Source organism: Podarcis gaigeae (genome assembly GCF_964106915.1).
Source record: "Podarcis gaigeae genome assembly, chromosome: 5".
NCBI classification, from domain to species: domain Eukaryota; kingdom Metazoa; phylum Chordata; class Lepidosauria; order Squamata; family Lacertidae; genus Podarcis; species Podarcis gaigeae.
Genome location: NC_139681.1, coordinates 76505913 through 76525504, shown reverse-complemented (window position 1 = coordinate 76525504; position 19592 = coordinate 76505913). Strand labels below are relative to the sequence as shown.

Genomic DNA, 19592 nt, shown 5'->3' with positions numbered 1-19592 from the left:
GAGCTACTCCCACATTGTCTGCTGTCAGCTGGGATAGCTGAGTTGGTAGAGCAGGAGACACTTAATCTCAGGGTCATGGATTCACATTGCTGGTTGGACCATCGTGGACCCTTCTAGCTCTACAAATTCTACGGCTCTATGAGTATCATGTGGGGGGCGGGGCTGAGGGAAGGAGGACCTTGCATTCACTCAAGCATCAAAAAACTTGGACTGTAAAGGTGTGATATTCCGAAACATCGACCTGATACTCAAAATAAGAACATATTGAAACTGATTTCTTTTGTTTGCTTGAGAAGTATGATTGTAACGTCTCAAGAAAGGAAATGCTGATTAGCTGTTTGCCTCCTGTTGCCAGAAAAAAAAGAACAAAGAGAGAGAAAAAAGGGGCTGAAGTTTATAGATGACTTTATAGCAAATAGGTTTACAAACAACAGATGGAGCACACAATTATACAAAGGTAGATTACCATTTACCTTGCTTACAGGAACACGGTTAAATTTATATGTGCAAACTGTCAAAAGACTTTTATTACGGTCTGGTCTGTTTAGGACGCCTTTACTATCAATCAAAAAGGATAAAAATGTCACCATAAAAGAACTTCACCAAAATCCGCTTTGTTTTCCTGAAGCATTTATTGAAAAATACAAATCTGGAGCATGCGAGGGCTTAATAAATATTGTTGTTTCTTATGTGTCAAGAGAAGAGCAAGCAGACTGGATGAAGAAATGAAAAGCAAATACCTTCAGGAGGTGCATTGAGCGTCCCTCATAGGTTGTTCCTATCTGTGACAGGGAGACAAGATCTGGGTTCTCCTTTGCAATATTTTTGATCCAAGCCTCTATCTGTTGAGTTAAAAAAAAAGTAAATAAGCCTATTTAATTGCAAAAGGAACCATCTAATAAATATTGAGTCAGACTACTAACAGTATCTGTAGGCCGGTAATATAAATGTTGATTTGATAGTGCTTTCTCCACGGCCACCTTTTCCAACTCTGCTGCTAAGCAGCATTTAAACTAGCAATAGCACCAAAACTTGAAATTAGCTGGCACAGAGGTTGAATCTAGTAGGTTTGTAATTCTCACACTTTGACATTTTAATAATTCAAACCATGATGGACTATATATCAATTTATATTTATTTCACCTGCATGATTGGCATATTTCCTACATCTGGCATGGCTGATCAGTCAAACCCTGCCGTCTTTCCTCAAATAACGCTCAGTCATTTTTTCCCCACCTGTAGTGCTTTAATTTCCAAAGGAAATTAAAATATACTGTTTGCAACGCACCCTCATGCATGATGATTTTACTCAAACCCTTTAGTTTCTCGCTTGGCATTGTTACCAACATGCCAAGTCGTGCAATGAACAAGCATTTTTTTGTCACCAACTTCCACAGCCATTGCCTTTGCCTGTGGCTTCCACTCCATACTGTTGCAAATAAAGCATGTGTAAACATAGCCACTCAGAGGAGGATGCACTGTGAAGCATGATGTTGTGATGCAACGTATTGTGCATGCCATGTTTCCAAGATTCACTTTGGTGATGTACATGCTGGAAAATATGAAGGGAAATAACACCCCTGCCTGTGTTTATAACCCTTGGATTTGTAACTCAGAAGACAAACTACATATTATGATGGAGTCAGTTTGCTAAGCACTAATTCCAACTGGAGATACCAGGAATTGACCCCGGAACTGAATACACACAAAGTATGCACACTATCCCCGAGTTGTAGGAGAGAGCAACTGCCCTCATGTTTTGCATTTGGGCTTCCCATAGGTCTCTCCTTGGCCATTGTGGGAAACCAGATGTTGAACCAATTTTGGCCTTGGGTGTGATCCAGCACTGCTCTCTTTTATGTTCTTATGTTCATAGCAAAACTATCATTAGGAAGCAGAGGAGGATAATCAAACGTGAACATTTTTTTTTACCGTTTCCCAATTGTTATATTTTTCATACTGATGTCCAGTTGCCCGGATATGACTGTCAAACTGCCCATCAAGTGCAGCCTGAAGGTTGTCAATCAAAACTCTGCAACAAAGCAACAATATGGACCAAGTCAAATGGGGGGCATTTCATTTTCTACCGCTGCTGTGTCTCCATTTCTGCTTAACACCCCCGTGATTAGTGTTTGTGTGTTTACCACCACTTCCTCCCCTTCTGCCTGCAAATGCTATCTTCATGAAATGCAGCTTCCCAGCTTGGGGAGAGATGACAGTTGGAGGAAGTTTGGAAGAAGAAGAGTTTGGATTTGATATCCCGCTTTATCACTACCCAAAGGAGTCTCAAAGCGGCTAACATTCTCCTTTTCCTTCCTCCCCCACAGCAAACACTCTGTGAGGTGAGTGAGGCTGAGAGACTTCAAAGAAGTGTGACTGGCCCAAGGTCACCCAGCAGCTGCATGTGGAGGAGCGGGGAAGCGAACCCCGTTCACCAGATTACAAGACTTAACCACTACACCACACTGGAAGAGAGATCCTTGCTGCTGCCTTGTTTATCCTCAAGCCAGGCTTGCCTCCAGAAAAAAAAGAGTTTTTATTTGTTTTGTTCCAAAAAAATCAGAAAAAGGTTATTTGACCAGAGGTTGCAACAGGTAGAAGAAATAATCTCTTTCAAACTATTTTAGGATCTGTTAAAGACATGATCTCCAGCCTTTGATCCACTGATCTTCCAGCACTTCTGCAGAACTGTCTATATGCGTGCTGATTGGCAGCAAAGACGCCTGCTCTCTCCCTAGCCTGAATAAAATGGTATAGGCGAAAGAAATGTGCAAGCTCAGTGCCCTTGATCACGGCGATCTGGATTAGAAGAGTGAGAGAGGGCAGTTTGCAGTGCACTCCCAGCCTTCATAATGAACACATTGACATGATGTCAGGGCACTGCGGCTCCACATCAAAGGCTCGCGTCTCCTCTAGCTGTAGCAAGGACACTTCACTGAAGTCTGTCAGGGACAATCTCTTTGGTGCAGGAAACTGGGCACATTCATTATTAGCGGAGGAAGTGTTTCACCAGAGTAACTCTTCTTTTGCTATCTAGGCACTCCTGCTTCCCTAAGGAGTACAGAAAGTTACTGCCAGATTACTAACTGGAATCAGAAAATGGCAACGTATCTGGCCAGTGCTTAAACGCAGAAGAGAAGGTTTGCCTTTCCCCCTGATTGCCAATCCTGATTGCCAGCTCAGCCCCACTCCAAAGTTGCTCTCTGTTGCAGCTTTAAAATGGATTCATGCACCTACATGTGCTAAATCAAATTTAGCATCACTCTTATTGCTAAGTGGCTAAAGGACCTTGCACCTTGGATGGTATACAGATGGTGTAAACATACATACATACATACATACATACATACATACATACATACATATAACATGAATTGGCTCTTTGTTGCATAAAGTACAACTTTGTTGATTCTGTTCAATGCTCTTCATCTTGCATGTTTAAACTTTGTAATCCTTTCCCTTTTTGGTTTTATTGTTTTTTGATCCACCTATCTTACTACCTACTGCTCTCCACAAATACCTTACCTGCTTTGTTTGCTTCTTGGGACTAAATCCTTTTCAAAGTCTTCTGTTTTGTCTGACAGATACTTTGTCCTCACCTGCTAGTATGGAAAAGCTCAACCCTACAGAAATTCTGGCCTCCTCTTTCTACCAGTGCATAGTCACAAGACAGGTGCACAACACCTCTTTAGTGCATGGAATGCTCTGGTGTTTTATCAGACACCCAATGAACCTGAATGTTGGAAGATTCAGGACAGACAAAAGAAAGCACTTCTTCACATAATTATTGTTATGCAAAACAATCTGTACCTCATCTATTTCCAGTCTAAAGACCATCTTACCATGGCTTCCTTTAAGACATATGGTTAGACATACTCACAGTAGACTCATGGGGGGGGGGAAATAAACATGTAACACTAAATGTAGAGATGTCCATTGTTAAACCCACTGATGTTAATGGAGCACATGCTAAAAGCCCACTGATGTTAATGGAGCACATGCTAAAAGCAAAAGCATACTTGTAGTCCAGTGCACTCAGCTGAAGAAGGCTCTCGACTTCAGAACATTTGTCCGCTTCAACTCGGAAGTCAACTGTTGTTTCTGTTTTCACTTGGTCAACAGAGTCTGGGCGCCAGAAATCAACCTGAACAGAACCAAACAAATTGGGTATGAAAACAAAAGATACACATAGTTTCATCCTAGATCTGTCGGCGTGTATGGATTTGGCTGCATAACGTTATGTCCTCACCTCATGCAATAATAGCAGTGTTGTTATGAATAAAAGCAGACCACCAAGTGCGTAGAATCCTAGAATGGTAGAGTTGGAAGGGACCACAAGGATCATCTATAGTCCAACCCGCTGCAATGCAGGAATCTTTTGGGGTTTGAACCCACAACAACCCTGAGACTAAGAGTCTCATGCTCTACCGACTGAGCTACCCCCCAGGTCAATGTAAACACAAAGTCTCTTACATGTGACTCAGTGGTAGTTTACAGTTGATGCCTTATTAAAATCAATTGCTCTTAAGGCAGCAAACTAGTCCATAGTCCTAAATTAAATTGTCCTAACCTGGCAAGAGATTAGGTTGTGTGGTTGGTTCTTCCTTTCTATTGCAAGTAAATGAGGTGATACAGAGCATTTCAAGTTTGATTTTGACAAATTAGCCCAGAGAAAGTGAGTGAATAAGGAAAATGGGAATTCCCAGCAGTTTAAATAGTTATCATTCTATGCATGACTGAGTGAATTTCTAATTAAAAGGTGGCTTAGTGTGTTTTACAAATTAAACTTAAGTAGGCACAACTGAGTCCCATGGAGCTTACACCTAGGAAACTATGCATAGTTTCACAATTATGCTGGTCCTAATAAACTAGTTATATATTATATGCACTGTACTTCAACGTGTATGTATAATAATGGATCAACAACACAGTTGCATGCATTTTTTTTTATGGGTGTGGTTACATATTCTCTTTTGGGCTGCCACAGTGAGTTCCTGCACTCACTAGATAGCAATATTATCAGTGGTGGTTATTGTGGTGGGGCCAAGCTACTTTCCTGACACCAGCATCTCTGCAGGATAAGGCTGGGGTGGAGCAAGGTGGCAGCAAGGCCAGGCTGCATGCACACACCAGTGCAAGCATTGGATTGGACCCAGTGCTGCATCTATGCAGCCCTGACCTTGAAAACATGCTCTAGTCTTTTCCAGTAGCAATGCTGCTGTCAAGAAGGTAGGCCTGTCTCCAAACACCAGCCACTGAATGTAATGAAACACGGGTGGATGTAAGACAAATCAGAGCTAAAAGAGACACCAGAACATTCACAGGTAAAATGCCAGGAAGATTTAGAACCTCAGCAGGCTCAACAACTGCAGAAAGAGCGAACGGTCTCCGCTCATTGACGGAAGACCAACAGAGAGGGTGCAAAAGGCAGTAGCTCAGTGCAAGAGTATCTACTTTACAAGGCAAAGGTCCCAGTTTCAATTGCCTGCCTGAAACTCTGGAGAGTTTTTGCCAGTTATGCTAGACACTATTGAGCTAGATGGACCAATGGTTTGACCCAATAAAAGGCAGCTCCCCACGTATCTAAGGTAGGTCCCCCCGTGGAAGCAATTTTCAAAGATTGGGTGCCACTACAGAGAAGAGCCTCTTGTAGACAAATACAATTCAGATGTTGGCAAGGCACAGAAGGGAGACCTGCCGCAAGATCTTAATAAATGGGCAGGTCCATATAGGAGAAGATGGCTATTTAGGTATCCTCATGTTATGCCTATTCAAGCCCCTATTATCTAGTGAGACTCCCATTGCAATGACGATCTCTGCATTTGTTCCAAAACCTTATCGCAATAGCTTTGCAAAGCCTCAACTCCCTTGTTGACTGGTAGCTTAAACCTCTCAGCAGCTGGAGAACAGGTGTGATTTGGCCAGACTTCAGATATGCCTCACAATCAGGAATAAAGTTTAGAGGCACGTTAGTTAGCACTGTCGCCCATGAGAAAGAAATGACTTATGAATTTATGACCTCAAGGCTGACATTTGCTTGTCTTTCAAAGTTAGGAATTTGTGGCCTCGTTTCATCTGGATGGGCTGAATGGATCTGTAGTAACTTTTCCTGGATGAAGCATATCTAAAAGGTGCCTATTGCTTTGGTATCTAAGCAGTGAACAAAATATTATTACCGTAGGGATTATAACCCTATAAACAAGGAAGGCTATCATCTAAATATACTGCGATAAATATGAATTCTGTCCTTAGCTCATATATAACTGCCTTCGCTTAGCAATTAAAAATAACTTTGCCTCCTGCCCTGTTTTTGTTGTGGCCTTGATTTATTTACTTAAGCTTTTCTTTTTTACTTCACACACACTTGTATCATACCATTCCTTAAATGGGTGCTATTTATGATGCACTTTCAGCGAAAGCCTCAGTCACAAGGATAGCACAAGGCACATTTTCTATATTGAGGATTAATAGAAGAGGTTTTGGAAAGCAAAGTTGAGGAATTCAGATTCAATTGCACATGAGGTCTATTTCACTGTGAGATATTCCATTATAGCATAGACTAATAGTACTCCCCCCACACCCCAATGGATCACCTGCAAATTGCTGACTGCCTTGATGCACCATCTAGTAATATATATATACTGTTCTACAAATAAAAGCACATGCACAGCTTATATTTTTAATAATGGTAGCCTTGCCTTTCTAATATGATAGTTCTGTCTGATTTTGTGAGCAAGGTTATGTCAAGCCAATTTCCCATCATCAGAAAAAAATAAACCCAGTATCCTTGTACAGATATTCTTAATTGTTATGCAACTTTTCCATGGACCACCAGTGGCCTGCAGATTACAGTTTGAGAACCTTTGACATAAATAATGACTAAGGGCTGTGTACATACTGGACCTTTCAAGCACATTCAAAGCACATTCTTTCTCTCAAAGTATTTTTGGCACTGCAATTTACCCTCCACCGACTTAAAATTCCCAGCAACCCTTCACAAACCACAGTGCCCAAAATTATTTAAGGGAATGTGATTCAAAGTATAGTGTGTACACAGCCCAAGAGCTGAATTCTATCCAAAGTTTAATGGCACTTATACCTAAGTAAGTGTGGTGTGGGATTCTCCCAGCTTCTGTCAGCCTAGCAGTTCGAAAGCATGCCAGTGCAAGTAGATAAATAGGTACCACTGTGTCAGGAAGGTAAATGGCGTTTCCGTGCACTTTGGCTTCCGTCACGGTGTTCCGTTGCACCAGAAGTGGTTTAGTCATGCTGGCCACATGACCTGGAAAGCTGCCTGTGGACAAATGCTGGCTCTCTCAGCCTGAAAATTTAGATGAGTGCCTCAACCCCATAGTCGCCTTTGACTGGGCTTAACCGTCCAGGGGTCCTTTACCTTTTTTATACCTAGGAATGCAGCCTGTGGCTCCTTTGTGTTGATTACAATGATGAGATTGCAGTATATCCATTTCCCTGGGAGTAAGCCCCACTCTACACAGCGGGATTTGCAGCAGAATCCTAACCATGTCTACTGAGAAGTAAGTTATGCTGAATTCAATGGGACTTACTCCCAGGTAAGCAGGGTTAAGATTGCAACATTACCGCTGAGGAGATAGTTACATAATCATACTTAAGCTACAGGCCAAACACACAGCTACTCAATACATCTGTGTGTATGCTATTGTTTGTGTTCATTCAGACAATTTCATGATCCATGTTTGAGAACATGTTACATACTGGAGAACATACTGTAATTCCTAGACTGCTGCCATCTTCTTCCATTCCTGTTCTCTCAAAACTCAGTTTATTGCTTTTTTTGCTATGAAGCCTGAGAGATAGTGACTGAGGGAATTGGGGCAGATTGCCAGATTTAGATTCAGCTAAAAAACATTGTGATGGAATCAATATGTCCATATAAATGGATACACTTGTGCAATTTAATAAATGGGAGGGGGAGAGAATAATACTGTAGTAAACCATTCTATCTACAGGGAGTTTCTGATGTGTGGGAACCTTCAAACTTGAGATCCTTCCACCTTCCAAGCAGTACAGACTTGGACCCTTCCAACTATTTTATTTCATTGTTGTACACTGTGGTTGGTTCTATATATTGCAAGCAGGTAATAAATATACAAGTTTTCTCTTGCTGTGTAACATGTTAGTTTCCACACATTTCCTTTTCTTTCAGTCGGGAATGTTCATTGCCATTCCATTACTTGCTGCCCACACTAGTGGTCAGAGGATTATGGGATGTATCTAGGTTGCATTTTTTGTCCCTTCTCTCAATCATAAAGTCCTTTGCCCTCCACTCTTTGCCATTCTGGACACATGCAGAGGTATATATGTACTTCTGCATGTGTACCTTGCTGCTTTCTCAGGAGGCTGGCCTAGATGGGTCATTGGCCTGATCCAGCACGCCCTTCTTATATTCTTATTCCACCATGCATGCTGCCAATATCTAATGTTGCTGGACAATAGTGGGACTTACAGCTGAGCTGCTTCCATTCTTTAGCATCTATCATTAAGGATGAAAATAATATGATCGTCTCCACCCCCATCATTCAGCCCGGACACTGAGATCCAGCGCTGAGGGCCTTCTGGCAGTTCCCTCATTGCGAGAATTGAGGTTACAGGGAACCAGACAGAGGGCCTTCTCGGTAGTGGTGCCCGCCCTGTGGAACGCCCTCTCATCAGATGTCAAGGAAATAAGCAGCTATCCTATTTTTAAAAGACATCTGAAGGCAAGTTTTTAATATTTAATGCTGTATTGTTTTTAACGCTCGATTGGGAGCCGCCCAGAGTGGCTGGGGAAACTCAGCCAGATGGGCAGGGTATTATTATTATTATTATTAATAATAATAATAATAATAATAATAATAATAATAATTATTATTATTATTATTTCCTGAAATGGCTGTGACCTGTCTCGTTCTTACAACTGTTTCCAAAGATGTGCTTGGGAATAATCTTTTTAAATTTGAATTTTGGATTGTGCACATATGAAATTCTCTTAGACTAAATCAGTCTGTGGCTCCATTTAAGTCGACAGCATTCCAAGCTCACAAGCAAAGGTCACTTTCTCACACCTGCTACCTGATCCTTTAACTGGAGAACTGCATCTTCTGGGACCTTGGCTATGCAGAATGCATGATCTCCACTGAGCTGCTGTGTCTGCATGTGGAGCAGGGTGGAGCAGCTGGTGGTTTTGCCTTGCAGTAGAAGTAGGAATAAAGGATGTTTTGATCCTTTCCAGATCCCGGGTTCAAAATGCAAAGCCAAGCCATTGTGCTGAGCAAAAACTGATATCTTCTTTGTAAAACATGCTTAGAATTCAACGTAACACCTGGCTGAACCCCTGGTTCAAAATAAGTGCATATCAAAACTCCCATAGCATTTAAGACATAATGAAGAGCAGAACTAGGCGAGAGAGAGAGCCTGACAATGGCCTGTGGTCAATGAAAAGTCCCTCTACATCTGTATATCATTGTAAATGCCACATCTCACGGTGCAGATTACAGTGTTTCCCTCCTCTCTTCTGCAGCTATTTCTCAACATCAAAGCTCTACACAAATATTGAAAACAGATCTGCTATCTTTGGTTGTTTTTTCTCATGCCACAATATATCTACATCAAGGTCACAAAACACAAACTTGGAACGGACGAGAGGTTTAGAGAACATTCAAGGAAGAGACGACAACAAGCAGGAAATAAAAAGGGTATTATGTTGACTAGGAGTCTAAACTTTTAGAAAGCAGCCTCTTATAGCGGAGCCTCTTAATACCATTGTTTCTATAGTTTTTTGCATTGGAAAGTCTAATCAGAATACACACAGGTTGACTGTCATAGCTAAGCTTATTTGTTGTACATCTGCAAACCTTGGGGTTCCTTGGAGCAAACCGATACCTCTCCTATTGTTCTCAGTGGCTCTGTTTTTGCTGTATTCCTGTTGGCACTCAACACCTGAGCTTGCTACTAGAGGGAGTGATAATGTTAGAAGGGGCCTTACAAAACCTAGTCTAACGTTATGTAATGTCAGAATCTTGTATTTTAACCTACATTGTCATCTTAAGATTCTGTCAGGGACACCCCAGGATGACTCCAACAGCTCAGTCCTACATGTATTTATTCAGCTGCAAGTCCCATTGTGTTTAATAAGTCGTAGGTACTCCTAATTAAGTGAGTATGGGTTTCCAATGTTTTGTTTTATTGCTCAAGCTTTCTGAAAAAGAAAATCAGCTTCTTTGCAACTTGTGCTCTATGTGCTCCACAATTCTCCCTCCCCCCCAAACCTTTTAATAAAATGGACTCTCAAAATTGAGAAGTATAATTAATTTCATCCTCCCACACCTGAATTTACCTGCATATTGTCGGCCAGGTAATGGAGGACTTCAACCTGTTCTTCATTGTGAGGTGTTACACGAAAAACCTTATCCCTAAGGAAAAAGGCAGAAGTAAATCATTGGTACCAGAAAAGGTCATTTGTAATTTCAAGAATGTGAAATTCAAGTATATTAAATATCCTTACCCATGAAATTTGTGAACTGAAGCTTCTGGAGAAGCAGAGGCAACAGCTACAAGAACTAACAAGACCCACATATTTGCTGCCATTTGAGATAATGGGGGAGTCAATTATTCTCTCACTTGCTTTTATAATCAACTGTTCCTTATCTTTGACAGGCTAAACTGTAAACCCAGCCTACACGGTCCCTGATTGATCACTCTCTTGGCCTCGTCTTGTTTACAGACTACTTATCTTCTATGTGTAGTATGGGCTCACCTGTGAAAATAGAAAATAAAGTCTCATGGCTTGCTAATGTATTAAAAGATTGGAGTTGGTAAACAGTTTTATTTCCATTCTTGGTGGATTATTTCACATTCTTCCCACTTTTAGTGACTCAAGTAGGATTTAATACCAAATTGTGACTTGACCATTGGCAGTTGTCATGGACTGGTTGGACGTTGAGGAACCGTGGGAGGAATCATCTGGGGGAGCACCAAGAGGAGTGGTGATGGGACGCCAATGAGTGGTCACAGGAAGAAGTGGGAGAAGACTGAGAAGAGGAGGTATCAGAAGCTGAGGAGGTAACAGGGCTTACTGAGCTGGGGGAGTCTGTGGCAGAGAGACGTCCAGAATCAGAGGGAGAAGCTGAAGCTGGAGAGTAGGAGAGAGGCTAAGAGGCAGAGATGAGTTGGTTGTGGGCGACCTCTCCTCATGCTGCAATAAGCTCCCTCCCCCTTTGTCTCCTAGAACTAGAAGCATAAAAAGGGTGGAGGAGGGACTGGTGATGTGCAGAAGCAGTCTCTGATTGCTTTGTGGGGGGGGAGAACCTGGAAAGGTGGGGGCTTAGGCAGCTGTGGGGAAGCAGGGACCTTCAGCCTCAGCAACTGCTTCATAGAAGCAAGACCTACCAAAGAGGAGTTGCTGTGTTCCATTAGGCCTGAAATTCATGAGCAAAACGTATTTTTGCTAATAAAGAGTTAACTTCAACTTGCATGGTGTGATTTACCTCTGACATGCTCCTGACAGTAGTACCCCTGCAAATTTACAGGCTTCCTATCATTTTTCTCACATGTGCGTTCTGTTCTCCTTTCCCAGCTTATGCTAACCATAGTTTACTGTGTCATACGGATCGGCAAACTATGATTTGTGCTTTTAGAAAACAGGATCTGATGTGTGCTTGCAAACTATGGTTTGAAATTTAAAGTCAATCGCAGCTTGCCAATTCAGATAGCATTGTTTGACGTTATGTCTCAAGCCATTGTTGCTGCTAGGTGGGACATTTTCATGAATCAAAAAGTTATAAAAGACAGTTTCGGTGAGTCATATGCAAAAACATGCAACCTGGCCTTTGTCATCTTTATGGCTAGTTTCACAGAGATGTGGAACATGATTCTTCTTCCTGGTTGGCTTGGACCTTGAGCAGGAGTTTTAAACAAAAATAAATAAAAAGAATGGTTGATACAAATTAAACAACTTCAAGGACCACATCCTACAGTGTGTGAGTGGCATTCCACATGCACAATGGGACTTCCATGTTGCCTCCTCTCTCCATGCCCCTAAAATATGATCCATAGGGTGCCCAGCCATACAGAGCTGATTTTGAGGGTACATGGGGGCTTATGAGATCTGTTCAACAAACTCACTTCTGCAGTCATGAAGAAATATGATTGGCCAGTAGTGTCCAGCCACCTGAAGCTCTGATTCAAAAACACAGCCAGTAGCTTCTTAAATGGTAACATTAAACACAACATCCTTATCATTCGATAGTCATCTTGCCCAAATACACCTGAACTCAGTTTACAATTAATTTGACCTAATTCTGTAGCACAGCAGACATTTTCCTGGATGTCTCTTGCTTGGAGTCAGGTCTGCTGTGTCTGGTGCCTGCAGGAGCTATCACAAGCTGCCAAAATAGCAGCCTTAAGCCTTAAGAACTTTCAAGTTGAAGATTATGAAATCCACAAAATTTCAGTACAGTTGTAGCAGCCTCACAAACATGGCAAAGACAATAATGCAGAGTGATCAAGCTCAGGACTTGCCATAAATAAATGATCAAAGGGACTAATCAAACAAATTGTAGATGCCATCATTTCCCATTGAGCGGCAGGAAGATATTCAGATATAGAAGTCGGACAGATTTCCCTTCAGCATGGGGTTCTTGGTGTTTTTTTCAAGCAGTCGGAGACCATTTCTGAAATGCAGCCTATAATGCATTATCAGCCACTTGTAACTTCCGAGCTGTCAAGGTACATAGAATATTGACATTTTTTTAATGAAAGCCACCTTTCCATCAAATATTAGGTGGGAAACGCTTGGTGACACAGAATTCCATTGAAGTGGTTTGTTCTGTTTCCAAGGAATGGTGGCAATTTGTCTCATTATCTCACAAAAAAGCAATAAACTGGGGGTGAGCAGATTTCAAGTTTGTGGAATCTCCTTTTTTAGATAGAACTCCAAGGCCTGATTACTCGGGGAGAGGGGGTGATCTTGTGCTGAGATATCAATGCTATCAATCAATCAATCAATCAATCAATCAATCAATCAAACAAACAAACAAACAAATTGCACACTGTATCCTTTGAGCTATACACTGGGATATAGATCTGTACATACAAATCTATAGACTGGGGAGTTTAAGAGTGGCAGTCTTGCTTTGTCTATTGTGTTTTCATTAACTTAACAAGGCTGCTCAAGGCCAGCCATGTCGTCACACAGAGTGAGGCAACCACCTCAGGTGGCAGATACTGAGGGGCGGTCAGTAGCTCCCCAATAGCTCCTCCTGGCCCCCTTGGCTATTCCCCTTTGCAGAAGAACAGAGGGGCTGTCCCATGTAGCCAGCTGCCTCAGGAGTAGTGGAGGACATTAACCTGTTACCAGTGTTGAAATAAGAGTTGAAGTAACTACCAGTTCTGTCAGCTTCTTTATGGGCCTGTGCATTTGCCATGTTCCTTAAGTTGATGATGCTCATTGGACATCAACATGAAACTGAGCCTTCAGTATCATTGGCCCACTGCTCATCCAATAGAGATTCAGCAGGAACCTTCTGTGCTAAATTTTAAGCATTTGCTAAAAACCTTTCTTTGACGCCAGGCTTATTCAGACAATTAAGAAAAGCATTTTCATTATTTGTTTTATGTGTGCTTCCTATTGCATTATAATTGTTGTCAATGGCTCTGATGTCTTTTAAAAATGAATTTGCAGCAAACATATTTTAAATAAATTAAGTAAATAAGTAAGTAAGTAAGTAAGTAAGTAAGTAAGTAAGTAAGTAAATAAATAAATAAATGTAAAGCTTGCCCTTTCAACTCAGGCAGCAAAATATACTGGGTCAGACTTGTGCCTGCTCATCACTTAGGCAACAGATAATTGGGGTGTTTGTGTCGGGAAACAGCCTGGCTGGTGTTTCCTCATTCCCCGAGCCAGCTGCACGGTGGCTCTTGCCTCTACTCCCCTCCACAGCTGCAGATTTGGATGGGAGAGAGGCAGGCATGAGGTAAGGCACACAGCAGGGGCTGTTTGCAGGGGAGGACAAGGGAGCAACAAATAATTGCATGGGCTGCACCTTTTTCTTTGTGCCCAATGCCTTTGCTAATGGCTTAAACACCTAAGCTCCGCTGAAGTTTGCAGAAGCAGAGAGACGCCTGCAGGGCATGGGGTGGGAGTTCCTGAGAGGTGCCGTAACACAAACTAGATTGTGCCTTTGCCCTTCAATTCTTTGATCTTCATTCTTTTGATGCAAATGAGTGCTAACTGTGGTTTCATCGCATCAGAATTGCAAGTCGTGAAAGGCAGTTGTCTCACTTTAACTGAAAAGCTGTAAAGGTAAAGGTAAAGGTACCCCTGCCCGTACGGGCCAGTCTTGACAGACTCTGGGGTTGTGCGCCCATCTCACTCAAGAGGCCAGGGGCCAGCGCTGTCCGGAGACACTTCCGGGTCACGTGGCCAGCGTGACATCACTGCTCTGGCGAGCCAGAGCCGCACACGGAAACGCCGTTTACCTTCCCGCTGGTAAGCGGTCCCTATTTATCTACTTGCATCCGGAGGTGCTTTCGAACTGCTAGGTTGGCAGGCGCTGGGACCGAGCAGCGGGAGCGCACCCCGCCGCAGGGATTCGAACCGCCAACCTTTTGATCGGCAAGTCCTAGGTGCTGAGGCTTTAACCCACAGCGCCACCTGCGTCCCCAACTGAAAAGCTGAGCCTTGTGTAAATTGTCTCAATACCAGCTATTAGGTCTCTTGGTTGAGCAAGTCTATCTCTACAGTGGTACCTCAGGTTACAGACGCTTTAGGTTACAGACTCCGCTAACCCAGAAATAGTACCTTGGGTTAAGAACTTTGCTTCAGGATTAGAACAGAAATCGCGCCACGGCAACAGGAGGCCCTATTAGTTAAAGTGGTACCTCAGTTAAGAACAGTTTCAGGCTAAGAACAGACCTCCAGAACGAATTAAGTTCTTAACCAGAGGTACCACTGTATATCCATAATCTTGGCTTCCCTTCCAATGGATCCTTGTTAAAGGAGAATGACAATGATTCCCCAGCTTTTTCCCTGACGGGCTAAAGGTGGCTTATAGATAAATTTAAAGTGTACTTATTCCAGCTGCGGGGCCATGAAAGAGCCCTGTTTTGTTAATTTATATCATTACCTACCCAGGTTTAAGTAGGTGATTTGAGTCCCTGCTGTTGGTCTTGGATGTGGCAGCTATTTCTCAGGCTTATTCTCTGGAATCCAACTCTGATTCCTCCTTGTTGTTGTTTAGTTGTTTAGCCGTGTCCGACTCTTCGTGACCCCATGGACCAGAGCACGCCAGGCACTTCTGTCTTCCACTGCCTCCCGCAGTTTTGTCAAATTCATGCTGGTAGCTTCGAGAACACTGCCCAACCATCTCGTCCTCTGTCGTCCCCTTCTCCTTGTGCCCTCCATCTTTCCCAACATCTTTTCCAGGGAGTCTTCTCTTCTCATGAGGTGGCAAAAGTATTGGAGCCTCAGCGTCAGGATCTGTCCTTCCAGTGAGCACTCAGGGCTGATTTCCTTCAGAATGGATAGATTTGATCTTCTTGTAGTCCATGGGACTCTCAAGAGTCTCCTCCAGCACCATAATTCAAAAGCATCAATTCTTCAGTGATCAGCCTTCTTTATGGTCCAGCTCTCACTTCTTACTTATTCCTCCTTACCCATAGCTATCATGGCAGGCCCAGAAAATACCGCTGAACATTGATGAGGCAGACATTGAAATGCTTTCATTGGGGGCTAGTGCTCATTGGCATTAGTGGGCCAGCAGTAGGGGGAGCCAGAGCAGGTGGAGGGGAGAAAGACTTTCTGCTGGCCGCCAGGCTTTTTCTACTTGCCACTCACCCTTCACCCCTAGGAGCCTTTCCCAGACCATGACTTTAGGAACAACACAAGCAGCTGGGAAGAAAGAGGAGTTCACAGATACATATTTTAAATAATTTCATAACTTGTGTGTCTTTCGTTCTCTCTTTGATCCTTTTACATGGCTTTGTATGTATTGTGAAATTTTATGCATTATGACTTGCCGTTATTTTTATTGATTATAGTTTAGTCTTTCTTCGCTGTTAATTAATAAGAGTGAATTTCTGTTTAATGATTATTTGCTGATATTTATTTTTATTGTGTACTATTATATCCTGATGGATTATTGGATATTGCTTTATTTGATATACATTGTTTATTTTAAAGTTTTTTTTTAAAAAATTGTGACTTCTCTTTTTTTTTGCCACTCCATTTTCTGAAAGTGACTGCTTAATTGCTTGGCTGTATGCTTTCTTAGATGAGAGCTTTACATGCCCAACTTAGCAAGCAGATCACATAACTGTGAATGGTGATAAGCCTGTCCAGGAAACTCATTCAAATATTAGAGTACCATCCCCATGCTAATTTATATTAATAATTGCAGGGAGAACATTTAATGTTCACCTCTCCAAGGTCAGCATGCAGAGGAATTGCAAAATTCCTTAAGTGCATTCAGGATACTTAAGGATGTGTAAAGGTGAATAGGCAGCCATTAATAGCATAAACAAAAATGGGAATTAGGGGATGCTTTCTAGGCACTCAACAGACAATATGCCTAACAGTTAGGAGTGACTAAGCTTTGCCTGTTGTCAGGATCTCTCAGAAAGAAGTCTGGGCATAGTCAAATAGGAATGTCTTTGTCAAGGAAACTCGGGATCATCATAGATGGCCACTCAGGAAATGTTTTAACTTTAGAACAGCCAACATCCATCATCCCAGGATAGATACAGAATGTGAAGCAGACAGATGGAGGCAGCTGTTCTGGAGGAGAGGTTTGTTGTTACTTTTCGCCATCTGGAATTTGTCAGGCAGTGTTATTGGTTGGTTCAAGCGTTATCTGTCCCCATTAAAACTTTCTCCACTTTTCATGCAATGCTGATATACATGTCAAAGGGCCCCTGTTCCACTATTTGAAAATTATACCTGGTCCGCAACCAATTTTTAGCAGGGAGGGGTTTGTGGGAGGGAGAATCCAGATCAGACTCATTTGCTTCTAGTTGTTTATCTCTAATATAGATATTAAGAATTACAGGGGTACCTCGGGTTACATACGCTTCAGGTTACATACGCTTCAGGTTACAGACTCCGCTAACCCTGAAATAGTGCTTCAGGTTAAGAACTTTGCTTCAGGATAAGAACAGAAACCGTGCTCTGGCGGCGCGGCGGCAGCAGGAGGCCCCATTAGCTAAAGTGGTGCTTCAGGTTAAGAACAGTTTCAAGTTAAGTACGGACCTCCTGAACGAATTAAGTACTTAACCCGAGGTACCACTGTACTAGAATACTTAGGTTCTCCTTCATGGGGCCTATAACTTAGGGGTATGACACCACTTAATGGTTGCATGCTTCAGTCCTCAGCATTTCCAGGTAGAGTTGGGGAAGACCTTGGAGAGCTTCTGCCAGTCTGTGTAGATACTACTGAGCTTGATGGACCGATGACTCTGTGTGTGGTAGCTTCTGATGCCCTATGTAACTCTCAGTAAGTGAGACTGGAATAGATTGATTTCCATTCCACCAAAGCATGCAACTGACTTATGGTATCCAGAATGAACATAACAAAAGAAACACAAGAAGAATACTGCTGAATCAGATGAAAGGCCCATCCAGACTTAGAATTCTGTTTTAACAATGGGAAGCCCAGAATGCAATAGCACTCTTGACTTGTGCTCCCTATTATGATCTGCTAATCTTTATTTTATGTTTAGGAATGAACCACAGATAGGTTTGGCTAAGGCGAAGGGTGCTGAGAAATGGCCCTCCTGCCTTGACTTTGTGCATAATTTTGCCACTGAATTCTCTATGGTTGACCCTCTTAGCAGTAAGGCTGTAAGGATCCAGGACATTAATCTGACTCACCTAAAAGCTCAGTTGTGATAATGGTACTAAGGTAAAATGACTGGCAAACGAAAGGTCACCAGGTGCAGTTTTCTGCATCTAAAAGCCCCTGCATCAAGCCCCGGAGACTAGCCCAGAGCTTGCTTGCCACTTGATCTTGCCACTGTCTGGCCCAGTGCATTCCAATGAGCACAGTGGCACCACTACTGGGAGGATGCCACTGCCCCGCACTGCTCTCACAAGCCACTACTGGGTGACAGCTTTGTGATGATATAGTGCTGTGTTGTTCCTCTTTAATACGATCATTTATTACTTCTGTGGATGGATATAGCATTGAGAGGTTGCCCATTATGTTGGCATCAAGCCTACTATTGAAATGGAAGGGTTAACAAATTAAGAGCTGAGTTGTGTGGGGCTTGATTAGAGACAGCATTTTCTACTGGGGTTTTTATTTTATTTTTGCATTGGGGAGCCTGGGAATAGTCAAAGGTGAACATGTAATATTCTGTACTTGCAAAATTTAATTAATGTTGGCTGTGACTGCAGAGCAGTTCAACAGCTTCTGGGAAAGAAACTAGATAAATAGTGTGTAACAAGGAAACAGATTCTAAGAAACCACAAGGACAGAGGTACAGCTGTCAATGTTTCCCTTTTCTTAAGGGAAATTCCTTATTCTGAATAGGACTCCTTGCAAGAAAAGGGAAAAGTTAACAGCTATGGACAGAGGTGGGGTGGGCATATTAGGCATTTCTTCTTTCTCTCTTTTCCTGGATATACAATAAGTCTGAAATTACCTCTGAATAAAAACAAGAAGACTTTTCATGACTGAGAAATGCTGTGCAAAATGCTGTTAAAACATTTGGTGCAATGCATTTCCATGTTGCTAACCACTATCTCTAGTCTTTCCACGAGAAATAAATTATATATATGCCTTATATATTTACAACCCTGCTAATCCTACCCAAATCTCAACAGTTGCCTTTGTGCGTCTGTTTAATTTAAAGCCATCTAGAGGTCTGTTTACCTTTAGAATAACTCTTCTCCAACGGTGCAAGACTGATATTCGGGGTGCTTCCAGAGTGCTGTTGTTTTTGGGTGCAATTCAACCTCATACTGGCAAATCCAGGTTGTGCAATTAAATCTGACTTTTTGCAATAGGAAAAGTGATGGGAAAATGCACTGGGGAGTGTGGCCTGACATTTGCTAGATGCGATGTCATCTAACATCTCTGCACACAGTTAAAAATGGATGCTCAATAAATAGCCAATGCCGTCTCACCTCTCCACAAACTTTGTCCAAACAAATCAGAATGGGAGGTCAATAAGCAGGTCATCTGGAAACCTAGACTCTTGGTGAGGAGACTAAATCAGGAGAGCCAGTGAAGTGGGAGTACTAGAGGTTGGCACAAATCCAGCCTCCTACCACGATCTGGCCCACTGATGGTCTACCCACACTTCAAATATTAGTAGAGGTGGGTGGATGACCAGCATCCATGGCAATGGGAATTGGCAGCAGGTCATTTTGGGGTGGTGATGCATGAGAATTTGGTCAGCCATTTCCTCTTATCATGGCAAAGTGGTCTTTGAATTAACCCAGTTGATGACCAGGCAGCTGGACAGTAGTCTTTGTTGGTGTGGGAAACCCAGGTTGAAACCAGTGCTGCACACCGTTGGGCTTTGGGAAATCACAATCTCTCCACTGGATTGTTGAGAAGCTAAAGCAACATTCT

At 42.4% G+C, this 19592-nt stretch overlaps 1 protein-coding gene and 1 long non-coding RNA gene across 2 annotated transcripts in view; one reads left to right on the top strand and one right to left on the bottom strand.

The window, feature by feature from the left end:
• The window catches only part of LOC310845184, a 589082-nt gene that overhangs the window by 154939 nt on the left and 414551 nt on the right, over positions 1-19592 (top strand). The gene's annotated exons all lie outside the window — the stretch shown is intronic.
• LOC310844958 (carboxypeptidase B-like) overlaps positions 1-19592 on the bottom strand; it is a 52954-nt gene that overhangs the window by 17285 nt on the left and 16077 nt on the right. Inside the window, exons 2-6 of the mRNA XM_083739780.1 lie at positions 10523-10774; positions 10355-10430; positions 4020-4144; positions 1933-2032; positions 741-842 (exon numbers count right to left, since the gene is read on the bottom strand). Coding sequence (XP_083595906.1) covers positions 741-842; positions 1933-2032; positions 4020-4144; positions 10355-10430; positions 10523-10605 — 486 coding nt within the window. The 5' untranslated portion in view covers positions 10606-10774. The remainder of the gene's footprint in view (positions 1-740; positions 843-1932; positions 2033-4019; positions 4145-10354; positions 10431-10522; positions 10775-19592) is intronic.